General features: G+C 42.6%; 1 protein-coding gene across 1 annotated transcript; it reads right to left on the bottom strand.

The window, feature by feature from the left end:
- Positions 1-3,883: 3,883 nt before the first annotated feature.
- On the bottom strand, positions 3,884-11,327 carry LOC104475793 (C-type lectin domain family 2 member B-like). The gene is made up of 5 exons (XM_086758542.1): positions 10,977-11,327; positions 9,638-9,721; positions 8,804-8,988; positions 7,575-7,675; positions 3,884-5,997 (listed from the first exon to the last, which is right to left on the bottom strand). The coding sequence occupies exons 1-5, from the start codon at positions 11,041-11,043 to the stop codon at positions 5,883-5,885; spliced, it is 552 nt and encodes a 183-aa protein (XP_086614668.1). The 5' UTR covers positions 11,044-11,327; the 3' UTR covers positions 3,884-5,882.
- Positions 11,328-12,384: the final 1,057 nt, after the last annotated feature.

Genomic DNA, 12,384 nt, shown 5'->3' with positions numbered 1-12,384 from the left:
GACAAATTGTCAGACAACAGGCAGGACTTTTTGTAAGAAGACCCATTTTACTGATATAACAACATATGATGTAAATAATTTTATGAGACTTGCACAGAGATTTGGATTTTGCTGTTCTGTGCTCCCTAAGACCTTGTCTGATGCAAACAGTGAACTCAGAAATTGACAGGTGTCAAGTGTGAAGGTCACGTGCAAGTCAGCATGAGTGCATTTGGGGGTACTGAGTCTTCCCATGGACAGATGTTGGCAGCAGCTGCCTCTAGTAAAGGGCAGAGGAGAAGAGGTACTCATGTGAAGATGAGCACTGTGCACTTCAATTGCGTGATGCGCAGGAAAGATAACACCTGTGGCGGCTGAAGAGTGTGTTGGAGCCCACTGCTGTCAGGCATATCCCTCAAGCAGCTGCTCTGAGCTGAGGCACTTTTTATCTGGGTTTCAATATTTTTGTGTTTTTTGAAGTTTGTGGGATTTTTTCCTTACAGTATAACTGAGACTTACAGAAGCCACTTGAGGGCTGGGAAAAATGCATTTATCAGACAGCATCTTATTCAGACCTGACCTGCACAGCTGCTGGCACAGATGCCAGACCAAGCATGAAGTGACTCGTAACACTTGTGCTTAATAAGCTGAAGGCTCCTATCTTCTGATGCTGAACCCTGGGATCTGAAAGCAAGCTCTTAACTAGGGAAGGGACTTGGACCATAAGACAACATTGCAGTGCAAGGACACAAAGATGATAGCCTGCCTTTCCACCTATATTTTTTCCCTTTACATTGTAAATTCTTTAATGTGGAACCATAGTTACTGCCTGGAAGGCATGATGATGAGGTACTGAAGCTAAAGGCTGGTGAAATTAATGTCTGTAAGTGCACTCAGTAAATACATGACTTGGGCATTCAAGTGTCGTGGATACACACTATTTCTGGATCTAGAATACAAAAATGCTAAGACCAGTCTGACTTAATGCCTTTATTAGATTCATGTATTTGAAAAAAAATAACAAATGTAATTAACTGATTTTTAAGAAATCAGACACATAATCTGTTTCAGCTTTTAAAAACACCTTAGTCTAATAAAGGCAATAACTCCTCTAGATCTGTAGCTAGCATGTTTCCAAAATCAGAGTGACCAAATGCAAGGTAAATGGTTGCACCATTGTTGAGATACTTCCAGTGACTTGTGTTGCAACAGTGAGGAAATCAAGTAATGTATAAACAGGGAAATAAAAAAGAATAACATAGGGGATAATGGAAGTGGAGATGTAATAATAATGTTCTCCTCCTGTTTGCAAATCATGTACCTGCTCTTGAGTATTTCCAGGGCCCTGAGTGCTCTAATAGGCTTTAGTGGTCCTCACCAGCCTCTCCTCCTGAGACTCTCTGGATCTTCAGCCTTTGACTGAGCTTTGCCAAAGATGCACCTGCCCCCAGCCCTGTTCCAATCCCTGGATGGGACATCTGACTCCAACCTACATAACAGGTTGGACAAGTCAGCTGGTAATCGAACCAATTTTTTTCTCTGAATAAAGTATTAGATGCAAAAGCTAATATTCAGAAAGCTCAAAAGCTACTCCCCTTTCTAAAGGATGAATCTCTAATCTCATATTCTCAGACTGCAGGGCAAAGCAGCTGAGGCACCCTCATACATACTGTTGTCTTGCAAAGGTGTAAAATCTACTCCTCTGTGCTTATAGACAGGGTTACTTAAGTAAATTTTCATTTTACCCACTATAATTCAATTCCAGGCAGGATCTCTTCAAATGCCCCTGAAGTTAACTCTACTATATTATGCTTTCCACAATAAGAAGCTGAATTCTTACCTCATTTCATAGAATTATGCAATAATTTATAGCAGAAAGGACCTCAAGGCTCTTTCAAGGCCAGTCAGGGGAGAATCTAAGCTCCCAGAGTTTTACTATAATTTTGTGTATTTTTATGCTAGCCATGTGGAGTTAGCTGTGTTTGGAGAAAACAAAACAAAACAAAACAACAGAACCTAACATTAAAATCCAAGGTGCTACTCTAACAAAAAAAATGCACACACTGGAATTAAAGTCCTTATTAGCAATCAGAGAGAGAAACAAGTCCAACGTGGCTTTGGAAACATAGAGCCTTTAGCTCATCTCTGCTATGGTACACATAGTTAAAGGCAGCTGCAGTTTTGCAGGTACATTGTCTCACACCTGCACTAGATGTTTAGTGCCCCTGTGGAGGGATGTGGACATGTAGCAACTTGTGATGAGTAACCAACAAAGCTGTGGAAGAAAACACTTGTGAACAATATGGTAACACCAGCAGACTGACATTCCTCCATCTATGGACACTTCTGGGTAACACTTCACTTAATTATGGGCAGAGATGCCAGGAAGGTAGTAGGGGTGTACAAGTGAGAGTTGAAAAGGTGTAGAGATCTTCAGTGCAAAGAGACACCAACCATGTGATGCAGTCCGGTGCGTTGCACAGGCACAGCACGACAGCTCTTTAGAAGGACTTTGGGGCTACAGAATAAAAGGTGAACCGTACCTTCGGAGTGGCTGACTTCCTTTCAAACAAAAAACCAACACAGATTTACCCTACAGAATGCAACATCAGCATTTGAAAAACTGCTGTTATTCTTATGTTAAAAATCAACAAAAGTACCCCAAACTCAGTGCGGCATGTATGTGGGGAAGAGGATTGTTTTTTATATTCTAGACAGAAGCAAAGGCAAGGAAAGAGCCTGAAACGAATAAGATACATCTATGCATATCTATCCATATCTATAATATATGTTTTTATATATATACTCATATAGATATATTCCCCAATGAGAAAATGTACCTTTAGGGTACTGAAAGGATACCCTTATCCATGTATTGAATACAAGCTCAATTGCTTTTTTTATTGCAGACATTTCTTGAGCCATGCTGAATTTAACAAGAAAAACTTAACTCCTGAGCTGTCTTCACTCAGATTGGTTGTTGTGTTTAGGTTTTAACAATATTCATGAAACATCTAGTATTTGAGCATTCTCGCTATTAGTAATGTAATTAAAAATGTTTTTGCAGGGCTTTACTGAAGCTTTTAACTTTATTTTAAGCAGTCACTAAATCTTGAGTAATTCCACCGATTTAAAAAAAAAGAGAAAAAAATGGTCATTGAAGCACTTCATTAAGCCCTGCTCTGAGTAAAGCATTTGCAGCCTGACCTTTCATTTCTTAGCCTGACAAATTCTGGATACTAAAGAAGATGCTAATTGCATCCATTAAGAGTCAGATTACAAGAGCTTTCATTATCACCTACTGTGCTCACAGTTCCTTCAAAATCTCCTTTAAAAACCAAAATTTCCCATTTTTGGACTCTATCCATAGATGGCACTGATGGGAAAAAAAGGTAAGAGCGACATTATTTTGTAGTTAAAGGAAACATTCACGTAAATCAGCTCATTAACAAAGGCTAAGACACAACATGGTACATGGACACGCCTTGTCCCTTTCAATTTCTACTAAATTTGTGAAATATATCTCTAGTATGCCTCTAATGCAAATACTTTGAAAATTATGCAAGAGTGAACTGTGGAAAATTCCACATTGCCCTCCAAAGTTATGGTCCTGTGTGTGTTTCACTATGCATATTTCAGCATTTCCAGACAAGTACCTCAGCATTTCAGTTAAATACTTTTGCTAAAAGTCTGACATATTTTGAAGCATGAAAATGTGTTAGATGTGTTAGAAAGTGAGATGCATTCTTTTTTTGGGTCAATTGCCTTATCTCATGTGAACTCCAACATTATTATTAAAGATCTTTTCATATTCAATCAGTTTGGTGATTTTTTTTCCCCAAATGGTGCCTGAGTTCAAAAATATTTTTAACGGCATAATATTAAGACACACAAACCACTGTAATTCAGAGGCTCTGTAAAGATATTTATTGAGTATCTTTTCAGGACTATTGCACATACCATATCCTTCAGAGCTAGTTAATTTAAAAACATTGTGGAATAACCCCCCACAACTACTTATGTATAAATTAACACATAGATTATTAGGCTACTCATACTGTAGAGTCCTGTTATTGTGCCTATGAAGAACACAAGCAATTAAAAAAAAAGTGTAGTTCAGCAAAATTAGTGATCATATATAAATAAACATCTTAAAGTCACAAGTTGTTAACGATATCCATCCTGCATGGTCCTGTTACAGTAAAGTCCTGTTGTCACAGAAAATAATAAGGGCACAAACAAGATACTGAACAAAAACTAGACAGCAATTAAATTTGCATAAAAACACAGTGAAGGCAAAAATAATTACAAATAGGACAAAAACCCCCAATGAATGAACATCACTCTAAAGAACCCGTCAAACATGGTGCAATTTTACAGTCTTAAAAAATGAGAAGACACACTTATCAATGTGGGTTATAGAACACTGGGACAGGTTGCCCAGAGAGGTGGTGGATGCCCATCCCTGGAAACGTTCAAGGCCAGGCTGGATGAGGCTCTGAGCAACCTGATCTAGTCGGGGATGTCCCTGCTCCTTGCAGGGGGGTTGGATTACATGACCTTTGAAGGCCCCTTCCAACCCAAACCATTCTATGATTCTCTCATCTTCCCTTCCCTGAAACTACAGTGCGCTCTAGTGGCTACTCCAAAACGGGCTCTACTAGCTCCTTCAAACCCTCTCTGTAGCACTCAGATCACACGAAAACCAATTTTCCTGATTTTATTCTGAGCAGGGAAGTATTTTTCTCTGCTATACATGCGAACTTCCCATCTCCCTTCTCTAGAAACCCTATAGGAACAGTTCCTCCAGGAACATAAGCTGCTTTGCCTTCTCTGAGTCAAATGTCACTTTTAATCTTCAGAGTACCTGCTAGACATGAGTGGACACAGTTCAGCAGAACTGTGTCTTAATTCTGTTCAGGCTAACAGCAATTCAACAGCACTGGGTGTTGCTGCTGAAAATAATACACACAGAGAGAACAAAACACTGATTGTCCATCCAGAAAACTACCACTTGCTCGGAAGCCTCATGCTACGATAGGCACAGGATATGAGGAAACTATGGAGAAATGTACTTTGCTGTTAATTCTCCTGTTCTCTACTCATGATTTTGCCTGTTTGCACTGCGGACTATCTCTAACTTCACAACATTAATGCCTGCAGCTTGCCTATTACTTTTTTCAGTTCAAACTCTTTATCCCCATCAGTGCAGATCCTCAGGTAACTAAATTATCTGTTCTGACTTTCTTTTGCTAAGATAAGTGCTGTGGGAAGGAGAACTGCAGGTACAGTGCAGCTCCATAAATCCCAATGATAATACTGTCAAGCTAATTTAATATGATTAATGTAAAGTAACAGTAACAAAACATTGAATGCAATGCAGAGTTGCACAAGATGCACTCCATCAAACTGGGAGAGCGAAATCCACAATGATCCTGTCTAAAACAACATCGCTCATTTCCGTATCCCCCTGTACCTGAGAGGCACTGGCAGACCTCCAGGAGGACCCACTTTACAACCATCCCTGCACACAGCTTGGCTGAGGGAAAAGCAGAACCGTTACCTCCAACTGCACACCAAAAAGTAAAAGAAAGAGCAGCTGCTTAGGATCCCACAAGAGAAGAGTTAATGGAAGAAATACGGATGACACAAATAAAAGAAACTACAGATTGAGTAGTAGCTAGAAAAATGGGGCAAAAATTATGCTGAAGCAAGCCATTTAAATGACCTTGTTAAAAAACCAGAAGCTTCCTCCATGGGTGGAGAATTCTGGCTACCAGAAAAGTCATTCACATCCAGGCAGGAACTGAGACACATTCCCAGGTCCCAAACTATAGACACAGGCTATGTAGACATTGTATAAGAGTGCTCTGTGTCAGGGGTGGTGGCTTTGTCCACCTTTATCATGCTAAGCTAGTACTCAAGCTACAGACCCACTTCCTAGTTAAATAACATCCAGAAGCTGAGACTCCTTTTGACTCAAGATAGGCACAGTTTCCAGAGCCTTTTACTTCAGTCCTGTAAAGGAGAATGAAAGACACTATTACTTTGACACCCAGAATCAAATAAGGCAATAGAGCAAAGGGAACTATGGGGATCACAGGTTTTCTTTGTACAAAGCCTGATTTACCACAGGAGGACGACAGCTTGTGCTTTGAAGAGAACATCACAAAGATTGTATTTTTAAAATGGGATCTGGCCCCCAGAATACAAAATCTAGGGCTTGCAGTGCTCCTGCATCTTCTCTGGTGGTCGCTTAACATGAAATAAACCGTTAGAGCGGAGACGGGAATTCAGGCTTGCCCTTCTCAAGGATGCTGTGCTATCAAGACTGACTCCACCTTTGACTTCCACATTCCTCTACACAGCTAAAATGTTCCAGCAGAAGCTGTGAAACAAATGTCTTTCTCATTTCCCTCTTCCTCAGAACCGAACATGGCGCTATGGTTAAGGGGATGGTGGAAAACAGGAAGCGAACCTCAGTTTCCACACCATAGGTGTCCCTATGTAACAAGTAGGGACAAGTGGGTCTCCTTCACCAACTGTGTTTTCAAACAAAGTGTTACAGTGTTCTGTGAATAGGTCAACCAAACTAGTACAGTCTCTGGAAAAGCCAAGGGACAAATCCTCACCAGTATTAACTTAACTCTAAGAGCAACTGAGCTTAGACTTCAAAGTGTTCACAGTTTGAAGCACGCACAGAGGCAGAAGTCTAAGAACGTAAAGAACTTCAACACTGAAAATGAAAGCATCAGTGGATGTTTATATCAAAGGCAGGGGATAAGGAAGAGTGGGAAGGACTGCAATTTTCAACTTGAGAGGCCTACGTGTTACTCGTATCTCACATTAAATGCATAAAGTCTTTATCAGATCAAGCCCTCAAGTCTTGGGGATGAACTAAATATAGTCACGCATCACTAGTGATGTCACAAACTTAAAAAGTAGAAAATTGAAATACTCTTAAGTTAATTTCATACTTGTGAAATCTCAGTGCTTATTACTGTCACTGGTAATTCTACCAACTTCTGGCAGCAGCTGCACCAGCATGAGAAGCAGCAGTCTCCAAGAAGATGGGACAATGGTTGGCGGGAGGAACTAACCAATGTTCTGACACTGGTGGGACAGGACATAGAGCCATGTTTGGCGACAGAACAAAGGGTCACATTTCCCTTCTTTTTTTGTAGGCACATGCCATAAGAAATATGTGTCCTAAATATCTTTGTTATAAATCTCATGTAAGTTATATGCAAGTTTGCAGTTTTGGAAAATACATTCTTTAATGAGGACTTTGTGTTATTGTTACTTCCATTTCTTCCCTCCTTGCTTTGGTATCTTGGTTTAACTTTCACTTTGCTATACTGTCTGTTACCATGAGCTCCCATCTCATGTTGCTTCTGAACAAATTTATCTCCTAACTTTCATCCATCACATTTTAACAATGCTATGTGAAACCTTTTTGCAATCCATGCTCTTTCCAGAGTAATCTCGTCATTACAGCTATTTCTTTCAAGTCACTTTCTCTATCTACATTAGTTATCCTCTTTTACTACCCTATAATTTAGTATCACCAGCAAAACCCCTCAACATCAACTTACAGTTTATTGTCTAATGTTTTCCCATTTACCCAAAAGAACTCTTCATTTTTTTTATAGAGTCCAATCCACGGGTCTTGCTTTGTTATCTTCACCATAAAACTCTGTAGGAATAAAACTGTATGAGAAAAAGAAGTTTTGCATGTTCAGGCCAGTTATCAAAATACAAAATCTTTGATCCAGGGCTAGAAACCAAAACAATGATCTTGCCTTTCTCCCAGAAGAAACAATATTAAGGATTGCATCTACAGAGTACTGCAGCATCTGGATCTTGTGCAATCCACATAACTGAAACAGAATTTACAACCTGATCAGAAATCAAATGGATTAATTTTAAGATAGGATCCTTGCAAAAATCAGATATTGTAGAGACAGAAATGACAACTATGAGAACACAAGTCTACTACTGAATATTAAGAACTGCTGTGGAACTGCAAACGTGTTATTTTACTGTCTCTCCACAAGAAAGTTTCCAAAAAAAACACAAACACCTTGGTAGCTAACGCATTTCTCCATTGCTGACATGTCTTCATTATATTTACTTTTTATTATCAGCTAGCAAGAACTTGTGGAAGACATTTCAGAAATTAGTAAAGGAAGATCCTTGCCACAGCGTGTGCAATGGGATTGATATCTGCAACCATTATGCCCACTACATTGGTCTCTGTGATAGGGCTGACTGACCTAGAGAGAGGCTGTTTTAAAATATCAAGGTCTACTATCAAAGTCTGTAACAGATTCAGAAGAATATATTCTCCTAAGTCTTTGTGCTATGTGGAATCTTTCCTAACATTGCAGCATAAAACAGAAAAAGATGCTCCAAGTTGTGGTTAGGATAACTATCTCCTAACTCCAAAGGTCAAGACTAACATATCTACCAACTTAGTTGTCATTAACCTATCTTAATAAGAGAGAATAGTTGTCTAATTAAAGATAAACGAGACATAACAGTGCTTACCCTGATAGTTGCCTTCAATGTGAGTATTTATGGCTGTTAGCAGCATCTAATTTAACTCAGATAAGCCTCAAGCATTTTCTAAAACACCAGCTGCTAAAATTGATGTTTGCAGGGAGAGAAGACAGGCAGCATTCTGCATGCTGTGACTTGTTATGGTCTTTACATCAGCTTTCAAATTGTTCAGCTTAAGAGGCTCTAGGAACATGTTGGTTCATTATGCAGCTCCCTAGAAGTGAGATGGGTGAAACTGGAATCCCCTCACTGGTTCCCTTACCAGTTCCTGATGATTTTCGATCACCAGAAGGGAAGCATTGTACAAAGAGCAGAAGCTCTGACTGGAATTCCAGTTGGCTTCACTCTCCGAGAGGTAGTAACATTTCCTCTGGAAATACAGCCAACCTGATGGACAGAGCTCCAGGGAAGGACAGACAGGAAAATCTTTGGCCGAAGAACGGTTTACTGTGAAAAGACAAAAAAGCAATCTACTTAACTTCTTCCAACTGGAAAAGGTTTCTGGAGATTTTTAGTTTGCTTTCTGACTGCATCATCTAAAATCACCTAAGTCTAACCATGATGTTATCACTTCTGCCCAGCAGAAATAATTATTGTAAACCCTTGTGGTTGCTGAAATATCTTCAGTGATGATCAGGCTGGCAGAAGTAGCTGAGAAGGTGATAAGAACATATCGTCTGAGGACTCTTCTACAACTTAAATATTTCTGACAACTACAGTCTTTTTCAAGTGTTGCTTCCTTGCAGTTGAAATAATACCTTTGTTTATTACAGTGTCATTTTTTGAAGGACTACAGATTGGTTGCAAAGAACAATCTTTCACTTTTTATTTGTTCCCTTGAACTTGGACTAAGACCAACAGTAAGGTTATAAACTTGAATGCCAGAAGTACACTAAAACACTCCTTAATGCTACTGCAACCAGTGGAGTCATTTGTCCAATATTTAAACACAATTTTAAACACTATGTCACGAGACAACTATTTAACCTTGAGATAAGGTAAGTTCTGAATAAATCTTTTGAGGTTTTGTCCACGAAGAACTCTGGTGATTTTTAAGGATAATCATATTTTCTTCTTAAATGATTTACACACTTACCAAACTGAATACACAAAATCAAAATGACAGCAGCAGTAAGGACTCCAGTGACACCTCGCCATAACCAGATATTTGAGAAAAGACCTGAAAAAAGAAATGTGAGGAATTTAAAATAAAAACAGCTGAAAGGGAAGTAGAGCCCAGGACCCATGAAGCTGTTCCAAAAGAAGTCGCTCTTTGTGGAGAGCAGGCTGGGAGCAGAGCTGAAGACTAGGAAGCGTGTGACATTTAGCTTGCCATCAGAAAGCTACTTAGCTAACAAGAACTGTGAATTACTCTGAATTTTAATTACATCATTCAGAACTTAACCTAATAGTGAGGTAGTTCCCAATGTTCCAAACTGGTTGAAAAAGAAAGAAATAAGCATGGAACAAATTAGCGTTGACAGTAAGTCTGAGGTTGACCCAATGCCTAAACACAGCATGGTTAAGAGAAATGAGACAAGACTTCAGCTCCGGAGGACTATCTGGCCATTTTTTACAATGAGGGTGGTGGAACATTGGAACAGGTTGCCCCGAAAGGTGGTGGATGCCCCATCCCTGAAAACATTCAATGTGGGTGGATGAGGCTCTGAGAAACCTGATCTAGTTGGAAATGTCCCTGCTCCTTGCAGGGGGTCTGGACTAGATGGCCTTTAAAGGTCCCTTCGATCCCAAACTATTCTAAAATTCTATGACAGCTTTTCAGAGTCTCCTTTTCTTCCCGTCTCCCTTCCAGGAGCCAGCAGTGAGCTGGGTATGAGGTCGGGGAGGACCCACCAACCTGCCGCCCCCACGTCTCCCGTCCCACTGCGCAGGCAGCGGGAAGGGACGAGGTGCCCCTGCAAGGCTGCTAAGGGAGGGTCCCTTCCCACTGGTGGTCACTGCTGCCACCACAGGGGTCTGCCCGGGCTGCCTCCCAGCTCCCTGGACCGCCTCAGCACACGCCTGGGATGATCCAGCCTCCACGCACAACGCCGGTCCCGCGGGGCTCTGGCGCGGGGCTGATTTCGCCGCACTCCACAGGCTGCTCGGCACCTCCCGGGCCGTTCCTTGGCCGGTGGTGTGCTCCGGACAGGGGGATTTCCAGCAGCCCCGCGGCTCCCAGGACGCGGCAGGGTAGCAACCGCCGCGCCCAGCCCCACAGCTCCGCTCTGAGACCGGGCGGAGCAGCCGCTGTCCCTGCCCCGCGGCTGGGGGGGCTGCGTGGCGACCACCCCTCCCCCCCCCGCCCATCCCGACGGCTCGCCCGCTCTCGGCCCCTCTTTCCGGCGAGGTCTCCCAGCTCCCCGCCCGGCTGTGGCCACGGGAGCCCCCGCGACGTGTTCCCACCCTCTGCCCCTCTTCCTTTGCCCCTTCACCTTTGCCGGTCCCCGTCCCCCGCTCCGGGGAGCCGCCGCCGTCGCCGTCGACCCCTCGCCGTCCCATGGGTGCAGAGCGGCTTGCCCGGCCGGGTGCGGCGATCACGGGGCCGGAACTGCCGGAGGGCCCGGCCGCGGGGGTGGGGGCGCGCGGGGGCCGGCGGCCGCCATCCGCTTCTCCCGACCCCGGCCCCGGCAGTGGGGAGGGTCCGGACCCGCCGGGTGCATCGTCACAGGGCGTGGGCGCGGTGCCAAGCCCACCGCGGTGCGATAGAAAAAGGAATTGGGAGATGGTCGAAGAAGAACTTGGCTCCCGCCACGTCTCGCTGGGATTTTTCTGACGTCGGCAAATTTCGTGACTTGGGAGAGACCTAACTTAAAGGCAGAAGGCTGTTGGTGCCTTTGTATTTAGCTGTTGACTACTTAAAACTTGATCTCTTTGGAAAACTCCGCCAGTGATTTGCCTCACCCAGCATAAAGCCTGATGATTCTGACTTGCCAGCTGCAAGAATGAAGGTGTAGCAGAAGTTGTAGCATGGCTTGTAAGATAGGGCCGTGCGTACTGGGAGGGTTGGCAGGCAGTACAAGCATTGCATCTTGTCCGTTGCGCACAGTAACTGCTTTACTTACAACAGATCTTGGCTGTGTTGCATGTTCAAATATCCAGAGGAACTTCTCTTTTCAAGTCGGTGTGTGGGCTCTGTGCAAGGCTGACGAGGAATTCAGTGACAGTTTATCCAAAACGGGCATCTGTACCTGAAGAGAAAACCTTAAACAGAAAACCACGAGAATGCAGGGTTACACTTCATGCTTTCATTGCAGTCTCCAATTCCTTTGATTGTCAAGGATTTTGAGCAGTAGTCAGTTGCTGAAAATTATCTTTGTTTGTATTTCAGGTAATAAAGAGCCATATAAACTTAATACTCCTATAAATATAAATTGACTTGCAGTTGATTTTAGCCTTTATCTGCAGCAGATGCTTATTTAAGCAATGGACTGGGAGAGCTGGACAGGCCCAGGATGACACTTGAGAAGAAACAGAAAGGCAAAAGGGTGAAGAAAATCCAAAACATATGTGCAAACAAGGCTTAAAGCACAGTGGCTTCAGGGAAGTTAGGGAACTGAAGATTCCTAGGAGAAGGAGAATAGGAGATGGAAGAGGTGATGGGTCCAGAAAGCAGAAGTTGTAGACACTTTAAGAGGTTTTGCAAGACCTGAGTCCAGAGGGGCAGAGAATGAGAGTGGGTTGTAGAATTAGGGCAGCAAGGAGGTTCAATACCTGTTTCACATAGAGCAGATTTTGCATACAAAGAGGTAGTGGAATTCTCTCTATTCTAAGAACAGGTTGAATTTATTCAGTCTGAAGAAGTGGTTCGCTCTCTTGCCATTCAGTCCTACCTGTCACCGC

Source organism: Chlamydotis macqueenii, chromosome 1, assembly GCF_036417535.1.
Source record: "Chlamydotis macqueenii isolate bChlMac1 chromosome 1, bChlMac1.mat, whole genome shotgun sequence".
Lineage (NCBI taxonomy): Eukaryota > Metazoa > Chordata > Aves > Otidiformes > Otididae > Chlamydotis > Chlamydotis macqueenii.
This window is presented reverse-complemented; position numbering and strand designations above follow the sequence as displayed.